At 40.9% G+C, this 24,503-nt stretch overlaps 2 protein-coding genes and 1 long non-coding RNA gene across 3 annotated transcripts in view; 2 read left to right on the top strand and 1 right to left on the bottom strand.

Annotated features, from left to right (window-relative positions):
- Window positions 1-533: 533 nt before the first annotated feature.
- On the bottom strand, window positions 534-22,992 carry LOC121016251 (uncharacterized). Its single transcript, XR_005784178.1, has 3 exons — window positions 22,943-22,992; window positions 1,138-1,218; window positions 534-722 (listed from the first exon to the last, which is right to left on the bottom strand). It is a non-coding gene; the product is annotated as an uncharacterized LOC121016251 (long non-coding RNA).
- Window positions 888-1,228, top strand: LOC121016250 (ATP synthase membrane subunit DAPIT, mitochondrial-like). The gene has a single exon (XM_040453650.1). The coding sequence runs from the start codon at window positions 943-945 to the stop codon at window positions 1,117-1,119; it is 177 nt and encodes a 58-aa protein (XP_040309584.1). The 5' UTR covers window positions 888-942; the 3' UTR covers window positions 1,120-1,228.
- Window positions 22,993-23,197: 205 nt separating the features above from the next.
- The window catches only part of REL (REL proto-oncogene, NF-kB subunit), a 35,244-nt gene continuing 33,938 nt past the window's right edge, over window positions 23,198-24,503 (top strand). The window contains exon 1 of the mRNA XM_040453645.1: window positions 23,198-23,482. Coding sequence (XP_040309579.1) covers window positions 23,473-23,482 — 10 coding nt within the window. The 5' untranslated portion in view covers window positions 23,198-23,472. The remainder of the gene's footprint in view (window positions 23,483-24,503) is intronic.

Genomic DNA, 24,503 nt, shown 5'->3' with positions numbered 1-24,503 from the left:
GACAGAATCTGAAGCAGGTTCCAGGCTCTGATCTGTTAGCACAGAGCCTGACGTGGGGCTCAAACTCATGAACTCTGACATCATGACCTGAGCTGAAGTTGGACGCTAAACTGACTGAGCCACCCAGACACCCCTTGGGGTTGTGATTTGAGCCTCACATTGGGTATAGAGTTTACTTAAAAAAAAAAAAAAAATCTTGCAATTTTCTCCATTGTCTACAAGATAAAACTAAACTACTCCTCCCAACATTCTAATCCCTCCATTACCAGATTTTAACCTTATTTCTCTGTTTTTTAGTATGTATTCATATTAATGTTATGATAGCTGCTATAACAAAGAGACACAAATGGCTCAGAAAAGACAGAGACTCATTCCTTTCTTTTTTAAAGTTTATTTATTTATTTTGAGAGAGACAGCAGGAGCAGGATAGGGGCAGAGAGAAGTAAAGAGAGAGAATCCCAAGCAGGCTCTGCACTGCCAGCTGCAGAGCCCAACACAGGGCTCAAACCCAGAAACCATGAGATCATGACCTGAGCCAAAAGCAAGGGTCAGATGTTTAACCGACTGAGTCACCCAGGCTCAGAAATTCATTCCCCAGAAATTCATTTCTTAATTTAGTGTCTGAGTTCCAGGCTGCTCCATGCAGTCATACAGGGTCCTTCCATCTTGTTTCTCCATTCAACAGGGTTGAATATGGATCACAGGACATCTTCTTTTTAGCCCTTGAAAAGGCAAAAAAGCAGGCTTGCCATCTGAAAGTCTCTGCCTAGGAATGGGTGGGCGCATATTATCTCTACTCAAGGGAAGTTGGAGATACAGCACTATTCAGCAATCATGTATCAAGCTACAGTTAATACAGAAAAAGAAGAAAAGTTGGGCGAGGTAGCTGCATATGTTGAAGGACCTAACCAGCAGATTGGTGTCTTTTGCAAGATTGACATCATGGCAGATCCAAAAACTGATGACCAATTACATTTCACTGATATCAAAAAATATTTCAACTCTTATACTCTCACAGGTAGAATGAATTCCGTACTGGCCACATATGGAGGCATTGCTTTGATGGTCTTATACTTCAAGTTAAGGTCTAAAACAACACCAGCTTTGAAAGCAACATAAATGGATTTTAAACTGTACCTCATCTGTTAAGTTCCCAAGCCCAGAGAAGCTAATGTCAATTCATCATCTGGTATTCAATTTGTACAATACATTATGAACCTGGAAAAAAGAAAAGAAGAAAAAAGAAGTCAGCTAGCTCTGTGTGCCACACGCCCTCTGCTTCCATTGTCCTGGTCTCTCCAACACTCAGCTTTTCTTTCCTTCTCTCCTTCTCTTCTCTCCACTTATCCAAATAACATTCACCCTGTTAAAGTATTACCTCCTCTTATACATATTGCAGCCATATTAAAGAATGTCTCAGTAAGCTGAAGGAAGTGGAAATAGTTCCAGGCTCTTTAAAACTGATTTGTAGATCCTGGTCTTTGCTCTTTATGAAGTGCTTCCCCCCTTACTTTTGTTTTTTACAACTTCTTGAATTCTTGGAAGTGGATTTCAGAAATCTTAAATAACACTCACAGAGTAATAAGTAAAAAGGGGAATGGTGGGGGTGGGAAGAGGGGTTGCCAATAGCACGGGTAGAATCCACTTCTAATGGCTGAGTCCAGCTACCACAACTATTTGTCCTGACTTGAGAGTACTCTAATTGGGATTAGAGTGTAGTCTTGATAAGGCTTAATTTCTTGTAAAATACCCTTGTTGCCTAAATTGATGTAAAATATCTATGTAAACTGTGCAACCAAGGGAAGGTAATGCAGATAAAAAGGGTATCAAAGAGAAGCAGTTTGGCAACGTTCATCCAGAATTATCTGAGGGAAAGACACTGAATCTGATGAACAGGATCATTCTGGTTATTAGAGAAGTGTAAAAATAATTGCTTCTTTACATATATATATTTTTTTAACTTTTAACTTTTTATTTTTAAGAGAGAGAGAGAGAGAGAGAGAGAGAGAGAGAGAGAGAACATGCACAAGTGGTGGAGGGGCAGAGAGAGAGGGAGACACAGAATCTGAAGCAGGCTCCAGGCTCCAAGCTGTTAGCGCAGAACCTGATGTGAGGCTCGAACCCACTAATCATGAGATCATGACCTAAGGTGAAATCAGACACTTAACCAACTGAGTCATCCAGGTGCCCTGAATGCTTCTATATGTTGAAGTATTTAGGGAGAAGTGTACCAGTGTAGGGAATTGATTTTGAAATATGTTTTTAAAAAAATAAGGTAGATGAGAGGATGGATAGAGGAATGGAAAAATGGCTAGACAGGTGGTAAGTGTAGTGAAATTTATATTAAGGGTAGAATCTAGTTGGTGAGTGTATAGATGCTCCTTGCAAAATTCTTTCAACTTTGCTGCATGTTGAAAATTTTTATAACAAAATAGGATAGAAACCTGCTAACATTTTTTTTTAATTTTTTTTTTCAACGTTTATTTATTTTTGGGACAGAGAGAGACAGAGCATGAACGGGGGAGGGGCAGAGAGAGAGGGAGACACAGAATCGGAAACAGCCTCCAGGTTCTGAGCCATCAGCCCAGACCCTGACGCGGGGCTCGAACTCACGGACTGTGAGATCGTGACCTGGTTGAAGTCGGACGCTTAACCGACTGCACCACCCAGGCGCCCCCCTGCTAACATTTTTTAAATACTTTCCCTGTGTCAGACCCTTTACATTAATGATCCCATTTCATCCTCAGGACAAGCCTGTAAGACAGACACTATATTATTATTAACTCCATCTTATAAATGAGCAAACGAGCACAGAGAGGTTAAGTGACTTGCCTGACATACCACATTTAAGATGAGGCCAATCTAAGATTTAAATCCAGGTGTGTGTTGTTTGCAAAGCCAGATCCCTTGGTTATGGGACAGGGATAAGTCAACAGGCTTTTTTCACAGCCTCCATAAAATATTATTCAAGATTCTATCATTCATTTTTCCTGATTCCTTATCCATGAAGCAGTCTTCCTACTTCTTCCCAAACAACTTGTATCTGGGAAAAGAGTGTCCTACGCCTAGTGGATGAACTACATCTCTGGTCACGAGAAAAGCCTGTGATCAAACTCCAGAGCTGTGTTGGTTCTCAACTGTTAGTGGAAAACAGATGTCATCTATGTGGGGTACTGGGCTTTCATATTCATCACTAAATCAAGCGCCTATCAGTTACGATGTTCACTTGGAAGGGTAGGATGCCATTGCCTTTTGGCCCGGCTGTCCATTTGAACTCTGGTAGGCTACTATTAACCTGGGGCTCCCCTGGTCCCTCCAAGTACTTTCCTTAAATTCACCCAACACCATCCATTGTTTTTCTGGCCCTTTGCTATTATCACTTCGGTTTTAAAATTTACTTCTGTGTAGGGGCACCTGGGTGGCTTCAGAAAGTTAAGCATCCAATTCTTCCTTGGTCATGATCACAAAGTTCATGAGTTCGAGCCACACGTCAGGTTCTGCGCTGACAAAGCAGAGCCTGCTTGAGATACTCGCTCTCTCCTCTTTCTCTGCCCCTCCCTGGCTTGTTCTCTCTTTCTTTCTCAAAAATAAATAAATAAAATTTAAAATTTATTTCTCTGTTAGTTGTTACAGTAGCAAGAATATACCCAACAGTATTATTACAATTTTCATCTACTAACGGAACTTTTACTTTTGTTGGCATCATAGAGTGATGGCAATAAAATTTATTGCCAACAATACTACTACAATTTGTATGACCCTAAGAAACAAATGTACCAAATGAATATCTCAATATAAAGGTTCTTATAGGGTAAATTGGTTCCCTGCTGGGTCTTGGATTCTTTAGTGGAACACAGTAAGTTGAGTATCAGGGCTTTAGTGAAGAGCAAATCTTGTCAAAGTGAATTTTGAGGGACAGAACTCTTAGGACAGTCAAAGAAAAAACATGGATCCCAGAGCCCTTCCCCTACCTACTAAATCAGAATTTCTGAGAATGGGTGCAAGTAATGTGCATTCCAAACAAGCTCCCCAAGTGATTCTTATGACCACCAAATTTATTTTAAAAAATGTTCTTAATGTTTATTTTTGAGAGAGAGAGAGAGAGAGAGAGAGAGAGAGAGCACGTGTGAGGAGGAGGGGCAGAGAGAGAGAGGGAGACACAGAATCCGAAGAAGGCTCCAGGCTCTGAGCTGTCAGCACAGGCCCTGATGCAGGGCTTGAACCCACAAATCATGAGATGACCTGAGCCAAAGTCAGAAGCTTAAGCAACTGAACCACCCAGGCCCCCCTTATGACCACCAAATTTAAGATCCACTATTCCAAATGACTTGGCATATTTTGGAAATCTGTAACCAAACTGTTGGTTGTCAAAATGATTTGGAGGCACCCATGGCATTCACTGTGGGGGTGGTTAGAGATGCTAGATGCCCTCTAGGGAGAGTCCAGCACAGCCAACCATCCTCATGATTTCCCAGGGTCTCACCAGATATTCACATTCACATAGGTGAAAAATCTATTATAATAATGTAAGCCTAGAACACAACCCCATTTTACATATAAGCACAAAATATTTTTTGTGTGGTTTTAATATACACTGAATTTCTCAGGAATGCAACTACCATGTTAATCAAAGATTATTTTATTAGAAAACTTTTTGAAAGTTGTGAAATCACAATTCTGACAGCTCACCAGTATAGAACATCAGCATCAGACTGCATGTGCTACACCTACAGTGATTCTATGTCTAGGCATAAACATTTGAAAACTTTAAGTCTTTTAATGTAGTCACACCCAAGTGTGTAAGGAAAAACTCAGTTTTCCTCCCTTACTCTCATACTACTACCAAACTCACAACTTCTGATACCAGGTGTGTGGAATTTTTTGCCCATACCGAACAATTCTCTGTGACACCAGCAAGGGGTCTTATTAAATTTAACTCAGTTCTGACACTAGCTAATGGAGACAACATGAGATCCCACAGGTTTAAGGGCTCAGTCCCATGAGATTGCCCCCACTTCAGATGTCAACTGCAATTAGTAGTTACCCATAACCTCTGTCTGACTTGGCTACAAATCAGAAGTTCCCATGACCTCCTTCCCTTGGATTCAATTACCTGCTAGAACAGTTCACAGAACTTAAGGAAACATTTACTTATGTTTACCAGTTTATCATGTTATAAAGGATATGACAAAGGATACAGACGAACAGCCAGATGAACATATACACAGAGCAAGGTATGTGCAATATGGAGCTTCCATGCCTTCTTTAGGCAAGCTACTCTCCTAGAACCTAGATGTGTTCAATAATCTTGAAGCTCTCTGAACCCCGTAATATTGGGAATTTTATGGAGACTTCATCACATAGGCATGACCAATTATCAACTCCATTTCCAGCCCCTCTCTCCTCTTTGGAGAGTGGGGGGTGGGGCTGAATATTCCAAGCTTCTAATTGCCACTTGGTCTCTCTGGTGACCACCCCCATCCAGGACCCAACCAAGAGCTCACAGAGTTGACTCATTAAAACAAAAGACATTGCTATCACCCAGGAAATTCCAAGGGATTTATGAGCTCTGTGTCAGAAAATGGGGGTCAGAGACCTATATATACATATTTCCCATTATTCATACCAAACGTTTACATATTGAAGTATTATTTTTTTATAAATGGCTTTCTTTTTATTTCTCCTTGACATTGTTGTTAGAGCATTATTTTCATTTCTTTGAAAATATACATGTGAGGTAGATTATATCTATGAATTTCACTTCAGGATAGTAAACAGGATGTTACAAATATAAATTATAAAACAGTGGACACTGATCTGATAAGGTGAAGAATAATTGCCCTTGATACTAAAGAACATGCCTTAAACACATAAAATCTTTTTTTAAATAAAACAGCAATCATGAAGTTACATTTTTTAAGAAACAAACAAATCTGGCTAGTAAATGGATGTGTTCTGGGTCTATGATCCAGAAGAATATGAAAGAGAGTGAGAGATAACAAAATGAAATTGCCTTATAGATTTGTGTTGTTGTTGAAAGATAAAAAAGATGTCCATTATCAAACTGAATATATGTGTTTATAGAAAAGTTTCATAATAAAATCAACCACTGTGGTCCTCCATAGGCTCAGAAGAGCTATCCAAATGCCAAGTGTATAATATACAACACACTAAAGACCAGGTGGGGCGTTTACTAACCCAACCAGGCTCAAGGAATAAAGGTATTGACTTCTAATCAAGATAATTCATTCAGCAAATATTGAACATCTGCTATATGCCAGCTGCCAGAAATAAGAGAATCACTGCTTTTAAGGATTGATTTTATATTTTAGCAAGGGAGCCAGGCATATGACCAAATAACCATACTTCAGTGTGATAGGATGATAGGTAATATGCTGGTTTTCATGTTGTACATATCTTGGAAGAGGTTGAGAAGATGTGATCACAAGGTGACCCTCAAGCTGAGCAATCAGAGTCTCTTTACCCCTCCCTTGTCCTTGGAATATATGTTCTACTCACCATTCCCACACTAGGAGACATTTCAAGGATGCAGCCTTAAGAGAGTAATGTGTTGTTGAGGCCATCTGGACTTTGTACGTGACTGGGCCCCATTAAGGCATTAATATAAACTTTTAAGAATCTGGCAGGTGGGTGTGGAGATCTACTTGTCTTACAGCTGACCAAAACAAATATTGTATGGAAGTTCCCTTGCTTATTAAACCTGCAATTTACCAATCTGGAAAAGTCCCCTTCTTTCTTCTGTCTCTCCTTGTCCTCTGCATATGGGGGCCAGTTTTGAATTTCACCTGGGAAACTCCTGCAGATGTTAACCAAGGACAAAGAAAGAAGAATCTATCTGGCTAAGGGAATCTGTAAAGCCTTCCTGCAAGCTGAGTCTTAAAGGATGAGTGGAATGAAACAAGTGAAGAAGTCTGCGTTAGGAGGTGGGGAGAAGGGAGATAGGTGATAAGCAGGGTGTCAAGGGAAGGCTATGAATGTTGTGTGGCCTTCATGGGGAAAGTTATTCAGAAGTCTATTCAAATATTTTAAAAAATTGAGGTATAACTTATGTAGTGTGAAAGTCTTTACACACCACTATAGCTCAGTTTTTAAATATATGTAATCCATGTGAAAGATATATAAAGCCAGACTCTAAAGTGGTATTGAAATAGGGAAGAGAGCCAAGTGTAAACTGAACTCAACTTTGATTTGTGCAAAGGTAACTGGACATTTTCAATGGAGAAGGGGGAAATAGGGAAGGGAAATGAGCAGTCAGGAGTGTGGAAATTTACAAAAAATGGGAAGGGGCCATCTGTGTTTGTTAACTGGCATTTATTGACGTTAGGCTCCTACCCTGCCACAGAGACTAGGAGACAAGTATCGTGTGGCTAGGTGTCGGCTAGAACAAACAGTAAATACTTTCGGCAGGCTTGTGCTTTCCCAAGCAACAACCTAAGAGGGTTGAAGTCATTATCCTGGACTTAAGAAGTTAGAAACTTTGCTAGTGTTTGTTCAAGTCTCTTAGTATAAGGGGTGGGCAAAATAATTTGTGCTAAGAGTTGTCATAGTTAAGGGTGCCTGGGTGGCTCAGTCCATTAAGTGTCTGACTCTTGGTTTCCACTCAGGTCATGATCTCATGGTTCATGGGTTCAAGCCCCTTGTCAGGCTCTGTGCTGACAGCGTGGAGCCTGCTTAGGATTCTCTCTCTCTCCCTCTCTCAAAAAAAAGCAAAAAAAAAAAAAAAAAAAAAGCCCACCCCACCAAAAAAATAAAATAAAAAGCAAAAACAAAACCCACAGAACAAAACAAAAAAAAGAGTTGTTATAGGTCAAGACTGAGGGCTTGTTGAAAAGAGGGCTCAGCAGAGGCTGACTAGAGTTTGGTCAAGGATTAAGTCTTTATCACCCATCACTCAGATCAAGATATAGAATATATCTAGAAACTCAGAAGGCTCCTTTGGGCCACTTCTCATCAATACCTACCCCAAAGGTACCCAACATTCTGCCCTCCATCACAAAAATTAGTTTTATCTGTTTTTGAATTCAATATACAGACATACCTTGTTTTATTGCTCTTCACTTTATTGTACTTTGCAGAGATTGCAATTTTTACAAACTGAAGGTTTGTGGCAACCCTGCACCAGCCAAGTCTATTGGCACTATTTTTTCAACAGCATTTTCTCACTTCGTGTCTTTGTGTCCCATTTTGGTAATTCTCACAATATTTCAAATTTTTTCATTACTATTACATTTGTTATGGTGATCTGTGATATTTGATGTTAATTATTTTGGGGCACTGCAAACAGCACCCATAAAAGATGGCAAACTTAATCGATACATGTTGTGTATGTTCTGACTGATGCACTGAACAATTGTTCCCCATCTCTCTCTCCTTCCTCAGGGACCCCTATTCCCTGAGACATAGCAATATTGAAACTAAGCCAATTAATAACCCTTAAATGGCTTCTAAGTATTCAAGTGAAAGAATAATCACATGTGTATCACTTTTTTTTAAGTAAGCTCTATGACTAATGTGGGGCTTGAACTTATCACCCAAGATTAAGTCTCATATTCTACCAACTGAGCCAGCCAAGCACAGCTCACATTTCTCTCACTTTAAATCAAAAGCTAGGGGCGCCTGGGTGGCGCAGTCGGTTAAGCGTCCGACTTCAGCCAGGTCACGATCTCGCGGTCCGTGAGTTCGAGCCCCGCGTCAGGCTCTGGGCTGATGGCTCAGAGCCTGGAGCCTGTTTCCGATTCTGTGTCTCCCTCTCTCTCTGCCCCTCCCCATTCATGCTCTGTCTCTCTCTGTCCCAAAAATAAATAAACGTTGAAAAAAAAAATTAAAAAAAAAATAAATCAAAAGCTAGAGGGGCACCTGAGTGTCTCAGTCAGTTGAGCGTCCAACTCTTGATTTCAGCTCAGGTCATGATCCTGGGGTCGTGGGATTGAGCCCCAAATTGGACTCTGCATTGAGCATGGAGCATTGCTTAAGATTCTCTCTCTCTCTCTCTCTGCCCTTCTCCCCCACTCATGCTCTCTCTCTCTCTCAAATAAATCAATCAAAAGCTAGAAAAAGGCATGTTAAAAGCTAAAACAAGGCAAAAGCTAGGCCTCCTGCACCAGTTAGCCAAGTTATAAATGCAAAGGAAAAGTTCTTGAAGGAGACGAAAAGTCCTACTGCAGTGAATACACAAATGATAAGACAGTGAAACAGCCTTATTGCTGATATGGAGAAAGTTTTAGTGGTCTTGAGAGATCAAATCAGCCACAACATTTCCTTAAGCCAAAACCTAATCCAGAGCAAGGCCCTAACTTTCTTCAATTCTGTGAAGGCTGAGAGAGGTGAGGGAGCTACAGAAGAAAAGTCTGAAGTTAACAAAGTTTGGTTCATGAAGTTTAAGGAAAGAGCCATCTCCACAACATAAAAGTGTGAAGTAAAGCAGCAAGTGTTGATGTAGAAGCTGTAACAAATTATCTAGAAGAGCTAGATAAGATCATTAATGAAGGTGGCTACGCTAAACAACAGACTGTCAATGTGGTCAAACAGTCTTCCATTGGAAAAAGGTAGGACTTTAATAGCTAGAAAGAAGTCAATGTCTGGCTTCAAAGCTTCAAAGGACAGGCTGACTCATTATTAGGATCCAAGGCAACTGGACTTGAAGTTGAAGCCAATGCTCATTTACCATTCCAAAAATCCTAGGGCCCTTAAGAATTATGCTAAATCTATTCTTTCAGTGCTCTGTGAATGGAACCACAAGGCCTGGATGACAGCACATCTGTTTCAAACACAGTTTACTGAATATTTTAAGCTCACTATTGAGACTTAATGCTCAGAGAAAAATGTTCCTGTCAAAATATTACTGCTCATTGACAATGCACATGGTCACTCAAGTGTGCTGATGGAGATGTACGGTGAGATGCACATTGTTTTCATGGCTGCTAACATGACATCCATTCTGCAGCCAATGGATCAAGGAGTCATTTTGATTTTTAAAACATATTATTTAAGAAATACATTTTGTGATTTGGTTAGTGTAACATTTCAAGTTTTTTTTTATTTGTTTTATAGACTAAATGTAGGGTTGGTATGAAGCAAAAATCTAATTGTTAAATTTCCCATTTGTGTTTTATTGTCTTGAATACTTTTTTTTTCAGTTGTTTAAGGAGATTTAACAATTATTGTACTTTGGTCAAAAAATAATAAGTATATCTTATAAATGTAAAAAAAGAAATATATTTTGATTCAGTAAAGTTGCAGGATACAAAATTAATATACAGAAATCTGATGTGTTTGTATATACTGATAACTAGCAGAAAAAGAAATTAAGAAAATAATCCCATTTACAATTGCATCAAAAAGAATAAAATACCTAGGAACATATTTAACCAGGGAGGTGAAAGAAATGATAAGACACTGTTAAAAGAAAGTAAATATACATAAATAAATGGAAACATACACCATATTTATGGATTAGAAGAATTAATATTGTTAAAATGTCCATTCTACTCAAAGCAAGCTACAGGTTCAGTGTAATCCCTATCAAAACACCAGTAGTACTTTTCATAGAACAAGAACAAATAATTCTAAAATTTGTATGGAACTGCGGAAGACCTCAAAGAGCCAAAGCAATATTGAGAAAGAAGAAGAAAGCTGGAAGTATCACAATCTCAGATTTCAAACTATACTACAAAGCCACAGTAATCAAAATAGATGATAATGGCACAAAAATAGATCAATGGAACAGAATAGAGAGCCCAGAGAAAAACCTCTACATTTATAGAGAGGTTCAATTAATCTATGACAAAGGAGACAAGAATACACAATGGAGAAAAGACAGTCTCTCTAATAAATGGCATTGGTAAAATGCAAAAAAAAAAAAAAAAAAAAAAAAATGAACCTGAACCACTTTCTTATACCATACACAAAAATAAACTCAAAATGGATTAAAGACCTAAATGTAAGACCTGATGCCATAAATCTCCTAAAGGAAAACATCTCTTGGACAATGGCCTCAGCAATATTTTTCTGTGTCTCCTAAGGAAAAAGAAGCAAAAATAAACAAGTGGGACTACATCAAACTAAAAAGCATTTGTACTTGGCACAAAAACAGACACATAGACCAATGGAATAGAATAGAAACCCCAGAACTAGACCCACAAACGTATGGCCAATTCATTTTGACAAAGCAGGAAAGAACATCCAATGGAAAAAAGACAGTCTCTTTAACAAATGGTGCTGGGAGAACTGGACAGCAACATGCAGAAGGTTGAAACTAGACCACTTTCTCACACCATTCACAAAAATAAACTCAAAATGGATAAAGGACCTGAATGTGAGACAGGAAACCATCAAAACCTTAGAGGAGAAAGCAGGAAAAGACCTCTCTGACCTCAGCCGTAGCAATCTCTTACTCGACACATCCCCAAAGGCAAGGGAATTAAAAGCAAAAGTGAATTACTGGGACCTTATGAAGATCAAAAGCTTCTGCACAGCAAAGGAAACAACCAACAAAACGAAAAGGCAACCAACGGAATGGGAAAAGATATTTGCAAATGACATATCGGACAAAGGGCTAGTATCCAAAATCTATAAAGAGCTCACCAAACTCCACACCCGAAAAGCAAATAACCCAGTGAAGAAATGGGCAGAAAACATGAATAGACACTTCTCTAAAGAAGACATCCAGATGGCCAACAGGCACATGAAAAGATGTTCAGCGTCGCTCCTTATCAGGGAAATACAAATCAAAACCACACTCAGGTATCACCTCACGCCAGTCAGAGTGGCCAAAATGAACAAATCAGGAGACTATAGATGCTGGAGAGGATGTGGAGAAACGGGAACCCTCTTGCACTGTTGGTGGGAATGCAAATTGGTGCAGCCGCTCTGGAAAGCAGTGTGGAGGTTCCTCAGAAATTAAAAATAGACCTACCCTATGACCCAGCAATAGCACTGCTAGGAATTTATCCAAGGGACACAGGAGTACTGATGCATAGGGGCACTTGTACCCCAATGTTCATAGCAGCACTCTCAACAATAGCCAAATTATGGAAAGAGCCTAAATGTCCATCAACTGATGAATGGATAAAGAAATTGTGGTTTATATACACTATGGAATACTACGTGGCAATGAGAAAAAAGGAAATATGGCCTTTTGTAGCAACGTGGATGGAACTGGAGAGTGTGATGCTAAGTGAAATAAGCCATACAGAGAAAGACAGATACCATATGGTTTCACTCTTATGTGGATCCTGAGAAACTTGACAGGAACCCATGGGGGAGGGGAAGGAAAAAAAAAAAAAAAGAGGTTAGAGTGGGAGAGAGCCAAAGCATAAGAGACTGTTGAGAACTGAGAGCAAACTGAGGGTTGATGGGGGGTGGGAGGGAGGAGAGGGTGGGTGATGGGTATTGAGGAGGGCACCTTTTGGGATGAGCACTGGGTGTTGTATGGAAACCAATGTGACAATAAATTTCATATATAAATAAAAAAAATAAATAAAAATCTAATAAGAAAGGAAAAATAACCTGTCACCAAACACAGAAAAAAAAAAAAATTAAAAAAGTAAAAAGCATTTGTACAGCAAAGGGAACTATTAACAAAATGAGAAGTCGAGCTACAGAATAGAAGAAGATATTTGCCAATGATAGATCTGATGAGGGGTTAATATCCAAAATATATAAGGAACTCATACAACTGAAAAAAAATCTGATTAATAAATGGGCAGATGGGATACCTGGGTGGCTCCATCAGTTGGCTCAATCAAGCGTCCAACTCTTGATTTCAACTCAGGTCATGATCCCAGGGTCATGGGATCAAGCTCTGTGTTGGGCTCCATGCTGAGCATGGAGGCTGCTTGATATTCTCTTTCTCTCTCTCTCTCCCTCTGCCCTTCTCCCCAACTTGTACTCTCTCTCTCTAAAATAATTTTTAAAAAATGGACAGAGGATCTGAAAATACATTTTTCCAAAGCAAACATATAGATAGCCAACAGACACACGAAAAGATGCTCAACATCACTAATCATCAGGGAAATGCAAATCAAAACCACAATGAGATATTACCTCACACCTGTCAGAATGGCTAGTATCAAAAAGACAAGAAATAAGAAGTGTTGGTGAGGAGGTGGAGGAAAAGGGACGCTTGGGCACTGTTGGTAGAAATGTAAACTGGCACATCCACTATGGAAAATGGTATGGAGTTTCCTCAAAAACTTAACAATAGAAATATCATCTGATCTAGTAATTCCTCTTCTGGGTCTTATCTGAAGCTAACAAAAACACCAATATGAAAAGATATATGCATTACTATGTTTCTTGCAGCATTATTTACAATAGCCAAGATATGAAAGCAACAATAGAGGAACGGACACAGAAGATGTGGTATAGACAAAGGAGTATTACTAAGACATAAAAAAGAATGAAATCTTGCCATTTGCAACAACATGGGTAGACCTAGAGGGTGTTATGCTAAGCGAACTAAGTCAGAAAAAGACAAACACAATATGATTTCACTTATACATGGAATCTAAAAAGCAAGACAAATGAACAAACAAAAGCAGAAATAGACTCATAAATACCAGAGGAGAATGGAGTGGGGGCATGGGCAAAATACATAAAGGGGATTAAGAGTTAAAAATTTCTAGTTATAAAATAAATAAGTCATGGGGATGAAAACTACAGCATAGGGAATATAGTCAGAAATATTGTGGTAACTTGGGGCACCTGGGTGGTTCAGTCAGTTAAGTGTCCAACTCTTGATTTTGGTTCAGGTCATGATCTTAATGGTTCGTGAGACTGAACTCCCCTTGGGGCTTTACACTGACAATGTGGAGCCTGCTTGAGATTCTCTTTCTCCCTCTCTCTCTCCCCCTCCCCTGCTCACACTCACTCTCCCTCAAAATAAATAAAGATTAAAAAAATGTTCATCAACACCAGAATACATAAACTGTGGGGCGCCTGAGTGGCTCAGTCAGTTAAGCATCTGACTCTTGATCTCAGCTCAGGTCTTGGTCTGGAGTTGTGAAGTTGGGCCCTACATTGGGCTCCACTGTGGGTATGAAGCCTACTTTAAAAAAAAAAAAAGAATAAACTGTGATATATTCATAAACATGGATTTCTTTCCAATTATGAAAAAAATGTACTATTCCCATACAACAATATAGATAAGACTTATAGACGAAAAGCCATACACAAAAGAATATATACTATATGACTCCATTTATAGGCATACCTCAGAGATATTATGGATTTTGTTCCAGATAACCACAATAAAGCAAATATTGCAATAAAGTGAGTCAAATGAATTTATCAGTTTCCCAGTGCACATAAAAGTTATGTTTGCACTATGCTATAGTCTATTAAATGTGAAATACCATTATATCTAAAAAACCAATGTATATAACTGAACTTAAAAATACTTTATTGCTAAAAATACTAACCATCATCAGAGCTTTCAGCGAGTTGAAATATTTTTGTTGGTGGAGGGTCTTACTTTGATGTTAATGGCTGCTGACTGATCAGAGTGGTGGTTGCTGAAGGTTGGGGTGGCTGTGGTCATTTCTTAAAACAAAACAGTGAAAGTTTGCCACATTGATGGACTCTTTTTTTTGTGAATGATTTCTCTGTAATGTACAGTGCTATTTGATAGCAAAATGTGAGATCATGACCTGAGATGAAATCAAGTCAGAGTTTTAACTGATTGAGCCACCCAGGTGCCTTGGTATTGTTCTTTTCATTTTAGCCATTCTGATGAAGGTGTAGCAATATTTTATTATGAGTTTTGTACACATTTCCCTTTTGACTGAGCACCTTTTTATATGCATATTAATTATTTGGCTATTCTCTTTTGTAAACTGACCTGTTGGGGTCTTCTTCCCACTTAAAAAATTGAGTTATCTTTTTCTTACTGATTTGTAGAGTGGATAGGAGTATGTTAGTTGGATCCTATGGGAAGCAGATACCAATATGAAATGATCAATGCGGGGCGCCTGGGTGGCTCAGTCGGTTGAGCAGCCGACTTTGGCTCAGATCATGATCTCGCGGTCCGTGAGGTCGAGCCCCGCATTGGGCTCTGTGCTGACAGCTCAGAGCCTGGAGCCTGTTTCGGATTCTGTGTCTCCTTCTCTCTGACCCTTCCCTGTTCATGCTCTGTTTCTCCCTGTCTCAAAAATAAAAATAAAACGTTAAAAAAAAAAAAAAAAGAAATGATCAATGCAATTGATGTATTGGGGTAATGCCTATGAAAAATAAAGGGGAGAGAAATAAAGGAATAGGCAGGAAGAGTCTTCAGATGCAGATCTGACACGTGTGAAAAAGGAAAAGGAAGGAGAATTGGGTAGGAATACAATCAGATTGAAGTACATCTCTGAGAAAGTCTTAACCAGTCCAATGAGAAGCTCTAACACAACAGCTCCCCATAGAGAAGTTCTGTACTGGTTGGAGATAGTGAGCCCTTGTCCCACAACTGTGCTTATAACTGGCTAGATGCTTCTAAGGAAATGTGTGTACTTGGCTTGCAAGCTGAGGTAGATCTTTTCTAGAAGTGAAATCTAAGCAAAGTAACTGATGGACACCACAGAATTCTTTACCAGATGTATGTATTGCAAGTATCTTCTCCTAGTATGTAGCTTGCCTTTTTATTCTTAGTGGCATCTGTTAGTTACTTTTAATTAAGTCCAATTTATCTATCTTTTCTTTGTTATTGCTTTTTGTACATTGTTCAAGAAGTCTTTGCCTTTCTCAAGTTCATGAAGGTATTCTCCTATGTTTTCTCCTAGAAGTTTTATCATTTTGCTGTTTACATTAAAGTCTATGATACATTTTATTTTATTTTATTTTACGGTTTATTTATTTTGGGGGGGGTGCAGAGAGAGAGAGGGGGAGAGAAACCAAGCAGACTCCACACTGTTAGCACAGAGCCTGGCACAGGGCTTGATTCTACAAACAGTGAGACCATGACCTGAGCCAAAATCAGGGGTCAAACAGTTAACCAACTGAGCCACCCAGGTCCCCCCATGGTCTATGATCCATTTAAAAAAATATTTTGGGCATGGTGTAAGGTTAGGTTCAGGTTCTATTATTTTCCAGATGACAAATTTTTCCCAGCACTAATGAAAAGACCTCCTTCCCTGCCCCACCCCCCGCCCCCACCTGCAGTAGAGACTGCTCTAAACAAGTGACTGTATATGTATGGGTCTGTTTCTGGATTTTCTAGTCCAGCCCATTATTCTATTTGTCTAAACTTGTGCTAATATCATACTATCTTAATTTCTGTAGTTTTATAATAAATTTGGATATGTGGTAATGTAGATTCTTCACCTTTATTCTTAGCTATTGGCTTGGCTATTCCAGGACCTTGGCATTTCTCTATATATTTAGGAATCACCTTTTCAATTCCAACAAAAATATGCTGCAGTTTCAACTGGGATTCATTAATTCTATAGACTAATTTGGGGAGAACTGATATTTAAACAATATTAAGTCTTTCAATCCATGAACATGGCATGTTTCTGGAGAGGAACTTCCAGGTAGAAGGGAAAGTAAGAACAAAGGCAGATGGACAAGAAAGAGCATAGCTTCTGGGATATGAGAAGCTACAAAGCAGTTCATTGAGGTGTAAAAGTGCAAAGCATGGAATGCAGAAGATGAGGCTGAAGAAAGAGGTCTGATGTGCATTCATACTAAAGACTCAGGTGACAATGGATTTGAATAGGTTCGAATGGCTTTCACAGGGGTTAAAAGTGTAGGCGGGGATAATAGTTAGGAGACCATTCCAGGAGTTTAGGTGAGATATAATGAAGAACATTGACAATGGCAATCAAAGTGGGAAAGAAATGGACTCATATTTTATTGGCAAAATCTGCAGTACTTGGTGACGGGATGTTGTAGGGTAGATGGGAGATGGTGAGAGTCAGAGATGGCTCCCAACTTTCTAACCTGTGTCTGAGTAGATGGCGGTACAAAGAATATGGGAGTAACAGTAAACCTGGGAGAGAAATGGTGAGTAGGTTGAGGTTGGCATGCCGATAGGGCTCCCAGTGAAGTGTCTGGAAGACAACTGGATACATATGGTCCTGGAATCATAGGTAAAATCATGAGAATCGGTCAGATCACACAGGGAGTATGTGTGGGTTGAGGAGTATTAAGCATCCTTCCCTCATATTCTCAGTGAAACTTAAATTTTCCTAATTCTTTGTCTTCTTTTTCAAGACAATATTGCCCATTGATCTTCCCTGGGTTAAAAATCATATAAAGGGGTGCCTGGGTGGCTCAGTTGGTTAAGCATCCAAATCTTAATTTTGGCTCAGGCCATGATCTCACAGTCCTGAGATCAAGCCCGGCATTGGGCTCCATGCTAGATGTGGAACCTGCTTCACATTCTCTCTCCTCCCTCTGCCCCTCTCCCCCACTTTCTCTCTCTCTCAAAACCAAACAAAAACCATATAAGAAATAGTGTTTACTGGTCTGACATTATGTTTATGACCACAAGTTTCAAATGGTCATTCAGTACAGCAGAAATACCTTCTAAATTTCCACTCTCAGAGACAATGTTTTTGGCTTCTCCTCTTCCTCCAACCTTCTATTCTCTCCTTGCCCTCTACTCTCAGTTGAATTTTACCTCATAATTTACTTAAAAAAAAGGGGGGGGGAGCAATTTGACTACCTCATTTTTATATTTATTTATTTATTTGTTTGTTTGTTTGTTTATTTTTAATTTTTTTTAACATTTATTTATTTTTGAGACAGAGAGAGACAGAGCATGAACGGGGGAGGGTCAGAGAGAGAGAGGGAGACACAGAATCTGAAACAGGCTCCAGGCTCTGAGCTGTCGGCACAGAGCCCGACACGGGGCTTGAACTCACGAACCAGGAGATCATGACCTGAGTCACCGACTGAGCCACCCAGGCACCCCTGACTACCTCATTTTTATATCATCAAGTGTACCAGGTTCTCTGCATCCTCTCTGCCTTCCTTCTCATTACCACAGAGGAGTCCCCATTCCAATCTACAGCCAACCCTGTACATCTGTCCTCTACATTTCACCCTTTTTCCCTGCCTCACTCATTAGCCCCCTTCTCTCTATCATCAATTTCTCCTTTGCTGCCAAGTCCCTTTCATCTTTATACAAATATCCCTGAATATCACTCTCTATAAACAAAGCAAATCCTCAGTGCCAGAGACTGCTAGTACTCACTGATACTCATTTTCTTTTCTTCTTCCCGAGCATATAGCTAAATGCTATTTCTCAAATTCTATTTTTCAGCCTCCTTGTGGAGGGCATACAGAAAGTAAATTGTGACTTAGTAATGTACTCAGCTTTCAGGCCTGGCCCATAAAAATCTCCCATATATGATCCTCTACTCTCTTTTCTTTTCTAGGCTGATTTTGAAGGCCACATGTTGATGCTACAAGACTGAAGGCATCTTCCAGATTACTCCTGGAAGAAAGCCACTCAACTCACACTGGACTGTGACTTGAATAATCAACAAACTTCAATTGTGTTAACATGTTGAAATTGTGGTTGTGAGTGACAGCCCTTAGCCTCATATAGTTCTGCATTCCCCCTTCAGTTATTGCCTCATTTCTGTTTCCTTTAACACTCTTGAAAGGGTTGTCTATACTCCTTGTTTTCATCATTCTCCTCAACCTCCTCAAATTCAGCTTTCATCCCCACCATTCCATTGACATGGCTCTTACCAAGGCCATTAATGACCTTCATCTTGCCAAATCCAAGGTCCTTTCTTTATTCTATCTTTTTCAATCTCTCAGCATCATTTAACACAGCTGACCATCTCCATTCTTTCTGAGACACCCTCTGGGACACCATAGTCTCTTGGTTTTCCTCCTGCTTCACTGGCAGCTCCTTCTTCTCTACCAGTTCTCTAAGAATTCAAGGATCCCAGGGTTCTTCTTCATATTTTTTCCCCTCTATCTACGCTTTATGTTTAGGTAGTCTTATCCCAAATGAAATGCCACTGATTCCCAAATCTTTATTTCTAGCCCTGACCTTTTCCCTTAGCTTTTGTTCTGTATATTCCACTGTCTACTGGGATGTCTACTAGGCATCTGTAACTTAACATGTCAAAAACACAACTCCTGATTTTCCCTTTCAAACCTCTTTCTTTATTAGCCTTCCTTTTTACCTGGTTGCTTAAACCAAAAATGTGGGAGGGGTGCCTGGGTGGCTCAGTCGGTTAAGCATCCGACTTCAGCTCAGGTCATGATCTTGCAGTCTGTGGATTTGAGCCTGGAGCCTGCTTTAGATTCTGTGTCTCCTTCTCTCTCTGACCCTCCCCTGTTCATGCTCTCTTTCTCTTTCTCTCTCTCGGAAATAAAAAAATATAAACATTAAAAACAATTTTTTTAAAAATGTGAGAATTGCCCTTGTTTACTTTTCTCCCTACTCCTCCCTATATCCAATCCATCATCAAGTCCTTCCGCCTCGGTCATCAAAACAGCTTACTAAATTTGACTTCTTTTCGCTATCGCCTCTGCTAAGACACTAATCCAAAGCACTTCTTTGATTTAGACTACTCCAACAGCCCCTAGTTAGTGTTCACTAAGTTTAACATGTCAGCCTGAGTAAACATTTCAAAATGTATTCATAAATCAATCACACACTTAACACTCTCCAATAGCTTTCTGTGTGCTACTGGAATTAAACCTCATCTTCCTTATCACGGTCTACAAAGTCCTAGAGGATCTGGCCCCTGCTTACCTCTTCAACCTCATTCTGTTTGCATTAGTCCTCCTGGCCTTCTCTCCATCCCTCAGGTAAGCTCTTACCAATCTCCAGGATTTGGTACTTGCTATTCCTCTGACTGGAATGTTCTTTCCCTGAATCTTCCTGTGGATACCTCTTTCTGATCACTTAGGACTCAGCTCAAATGTCACGTCTTCAGAGCATCCCTATCCTCAGTCATATACTATCCCATTGCTTTATCTTCTTTACAGCAACAAAAAAACAAAATACCTTCATAATAGTATTTTAAAGGATCTTTTTTGATAATATGCTCGATGTCTTTCATGTGGGCCATAGCTGCATGAAGGCAGATGCTCTGTCTTCTTTCTTAGTGTGTCACCACCTAAAGAGTACCTGCACAGAGTAGATATTTGTTGAACTGAATGAACAGTATCAACAACTGGGTGCCTTTGAGGAAAACTAGCATGCGCTATTCTCATTTCTATAAGTGCCAATAACTAGCTGCCTATCATCTTTACAGTAATAAGCTTTTTTTTCTCAGCATAAGTCCCCTCAAAATCAAAATTACTACTTACCTTTGTTGTTTTTTAGTCCATCCATCACCTTGTCTTGCAATCTTTCTATCTTAAAAAATTAAGTGAGGGCACCTGGGTGGTTCAGTTGGTTGAGCATCCGACTCTTTGATTTCAGCTCAGGTCATGATCCCAGGGTGGTGGGATCCAGCCCCACATCAGGCTCTGCCCTAAGTGTGGAGCCTGCTTGGGATTCTCTCTATCCCTGTCTCTCTCCCTCCCTCTGCCCCTCTCCCCTGCTCATGTGCACTCTCTCTCTCCCTCACTCTAAAATTAAAAAAATAGGGGCACTTGGGTGGCTCAGTCAGTTGAGTGTCTGACTTCAGCTCAGGTCATGATCTCAGGTTCTCTGGAGCCCCACATCAGGCTCAGTGCTGACAGCTTAGAGCCTGGAGCCTGTTTCAGATTCTGTGTCTCCCTCTCTCTCTGCCCCTCCCGCCCTCAAAAATAAACATTAAAAACTTTTTTTAAATAAAAAAATAAATGTATCCTGTACAACTAAAATATTTTCCCTTTTCAGATATGGACTGAACCTTTCAAAAGAGGGTTCCACTACTTTAAAAAAATGTGAAAGGGTTAAAACAAATCTTTAGGAAGGTAAGATAATAAAACCCATAGCTTAGTCATATGACAAATTAAAAAAGCCCTGGAAATAAATATAAACATGCTGTCCTATTAATGAGGAGATTTAAATAAGTCAGTCTTTGAAAAATAAAAGATAACAATGAGTTCAAAATTCTATAGTTGTTACTAAATCTCCTTAGGTACAACTTGTGAGTTTACAGATTGGAGTGGTTTTAGAACTGGTCCTAAGTACTGCAACTGGGACAGATTCTGTTCGGTCCAGAACTCTTCAGTAGACAAACATTATTATCCTCTATTAAGTTCAAGAGGCACCTAAAACCAATCAATTTCTGAAGGTGGAATATAAACAAATAGACACAAAATATTTTCCCTTCCTATTTGGCATTCACCTTCCTAATGAATTCTTAAACATCTGTGCTCAGTTCTCCCTTACAGTTCCGATATTGGGGGTTGTAAGGTTAAATTCGTCTAAAAACTAAATTAAAAAATTTCCCTGGTACCAAAATGGGCAAGAAATCTCGCCTCCTTTCTTTTTACTCAGCAATTCCTTTAGAAAAATCGAAATTACAAATGATGTCTTTGAGATGTATGTATACCTTTTAAAAAGCTAAATAAGCCTCTTGCCAGTTTTGAATCCCTCTAAGGTCTTTCTTAGGGGCCTTGAAATTACCTCTTTGAAACGCAAGCACCAAGGAGGACTCTGTCCCACCTCTTGGTCTTTGTGGGATTTTAAACCCCAGCTGTTGGCTTCCAGATGTAACTTCGTATTATTTTTTTCCTTTGGATAAAGACAGCAGGTCGGTGGTGGATTATATCTGCTTGGCTACATAAACAAATGAGGGTTGTTATGGGTTTTTTTGTTTGTTTGTTTGTTTTGTGGGGGTTTTTTGTCTTTACAATGTCTTTAGTGCATCACATGTTTTAATGCTTATTCAATAATAAAATTGTTTCATTCTTTCCTACTTTTAGCGGAGAGGATATTATGGAGTTGGTAGAAGATTTTATTTTTATTATTTATTATTTTTATTTGTGCGAGAGAGAGATCGAGGTAGAGATCACCCAAGCGTGGGAGAGGAGCAGAGGGAGAGAGAGAATCTTGAGCAGGCTCCACGCTCAGAGCAGAGGTCAACAAGGGGCTCAATCTCACGACCCTGGGATCATGACCTGCGCCAAAACAAGAGTCAGAGGCTCAAGGGACTGAGCCACTCAGGTGTACCAGGAGATTTTATTTTTAATGATTTCCCCAACTGGGTCCTCCAGTTTCAGCACTTGTATAGCTGGCTGATAATCCCCAGGCCCCCTCCACACTCGTCTTAGGCAGTAAGGTATAGTGCAAAGACCACGGAATCAGACAACCCTGGGTTTAACCTGTGCTTTTCATTTTACCAGAACGTAACTTCTCTCTGAAGTATTACTTCTTTTTTTCTCTGAAGTATTACTTAACTTCTCTGAACCCCTATTAACCTCATTTACAAAATTAGGACAACAATACGTTTTAAATGAGGTAAATAAACGGACACACAGGAGGTTCTTAGCACTCGAACGAAACAGTTATACCACACTGCCTCCACACACTAAACGTGTGTTTCACTCCCCCTCTCCTCGTGGGTATCTGTCAAATCCCAGGATAGCGTTTACCTCACTAATCTCGAGCACACTGCGTTAAGAGGCAACGAACTCGCAGTGAGGATCTTAACAGCTGAAAAAGTTTTAGTAGGTAAAGCTGACAGAGCCCTCGCAATTCAAACAGAATGGGGGAAAATCAGGTTGCGGGGGTGCCCAAATGCAAATACGTGAATTACAAATGAATACAGGCGACAGCGCTTCCGCACTTCCTCTCCATGGCTCTTCATCAGGACACCGCCCGCCGACGCGGGGGCGAAGATTTGCATGTGCGAAGTTGGAAAGAGGCGGGGAACCACCCATCGAAAACCCCGGCCGCCGTCCCCCGGGGCCCCGGAGAGCCAGCCCCACTTCACCGCCCGGCCCGCCCCCAAGTGCTCCGGTGCGGCCGGCCCCCTGGACGTCACTGCACCTTCCCACCCTCTTCTGAACTTTAAACCACGCGCCTCAGAACAACCTGGAGGAGGGGGATTTCTTCCGAGCCGGCGCCTTTCGCACGCTCAGACAAGTCACCGCCCGGCTCCCAGCGTTCCCCGCGCTCCCGAAGATCCCGCCTCCCACTGTCCAGACCCAATCTCAAAGCCCTGGGCTGCAGGGGGCGGGGCGCGGGCCTCCGGGACGCCCCGCCTCTCCGCCCCCGGGGCAGGCGGCGGTGCGGGGGGTCTACGTCAGCCGCGGGAAATCCCCTCTCCTAGCTGTCCGCCCTTCGGCCTGGCCGGCCTGTGGCTCTGGCGGCGCTCCGCCCCCTACCCCTGGCTCCCGCACCTAGGAAGGGCGACTCTGCGTGATCCAAACGCGAGAATTAAGGGGGTGGGAAGGTGTGAGCCGCAAACTCCGAGGAGGGCGGGAAGGAGGAGGAGGCCCCGGGGGGTGATCAGGGGAACAGGGGATCCGTCGGCAGAGTCCGTCGGCCGCCGGACCGACGCGGGCTGATTGCGGAGGTCTCGGGTCTGGACGCTTGGAGCGGGCGGCGCGGTGAGCGGAGCCATGGCCTCTGGTGAGTGTTCCAGGCGCGGGTCCGGACCGGGGGAAGGAGCTCCTCCGGACGTCGGAGTTTCGGGGGTCCCAGTTTTGGTTGTGCGCGTTATGTCTTTAAAATCGTCTCACCTGGCAAATTGTCAGCCTTTAACAAGTTCCCCGGCTCAAGGTTTGCGTGCGAAATCAAAGTCACGCTCTGTAATTTGATGCCAACGATTTGATTTTTAGGATTAGGGAAGTAACAATTACCTAAATAAAGGAGGACGGATAGTTCTCGTATTTAGAAGTTGTTTTATGTTGAAATGGTGGTGTTATGTTTTAGAACAGGAATGAAGAAGCTTCAGACCTCAGGAGTGCGCTACTTTTTTTTTAAAGTTTAATTTCATCAAGTGCCGAGAGGTGATCACTGATGTGTTTGTTGACAGTTGTACAAAATGTGGTGCGGCTTTAACAGTCACCAGTGGTATCCCAACAGCTTTTAAGTGGAAACGTTGCTTGAACAAAGTGGATAGTTTCTACTCTAAAGCGCGTTCTTTCTGTTTTACGGAAAAGTCATTTTTTTTCTTTATTGGAAAGGAGTATTAAAACACCGGTGCTTTTAAAATAGGAGCAGGAATGAAAACTGTGCATCACTAATGTAGAAACTGATTTTCAGGGGCGCCTGGGTGGCGCAGTCGGTTAAGCGTCCGGCTTCAGCCAGGTCACGATCTCGCGGTCCGTGAGTTCGAGCCCCGCGTCAGGCTCTGGGCTGATGGCTCAGAGCCTGGAGCCTGTTTCCGATTCTGTGTCTCCCTCTCTCTCTGCCCCTCCCCTGTTCATGCTCTGTCTCTCTCTGTCCCAAAAATAAATAAACGTTGAAAAAAAAATAAAAAAAAAGAAAGAAACTGATTTTCAGTTAATAGATGCGTCGATTTCTTGCTTTGGAGGGAAACGGCTTTATCAAAAAACAGGTTAGAGGACAGGGGAGGGAGTCTCAAGTATGTAGCCGTGGTTTAGATCTGTTTGTAACCTAAAGGGAAGTAAATCGAGTAGATGGTTCC

Source organism: Herpailurus yagouaroundi, unplaced genomic scaffold, assembly GCF_014898765.1.
Source record: "Herpailurus yagouaroundi ecotype Mexico unplaced genomic scaffold, PumYag 210, whole genome shotgun sequence".
Lineage (NCBI taxonomy): Eukaryota > Metazoa > Chordata > Mammalia > Carnivora > Felidae > Herpailurus > Herpailurus yagouaroundi.
The sequence above is the reverse complement of the archived record's forward strand: the minus strand, read 5'-3'. Positions and strand labels throughout refer to the sequence as shown.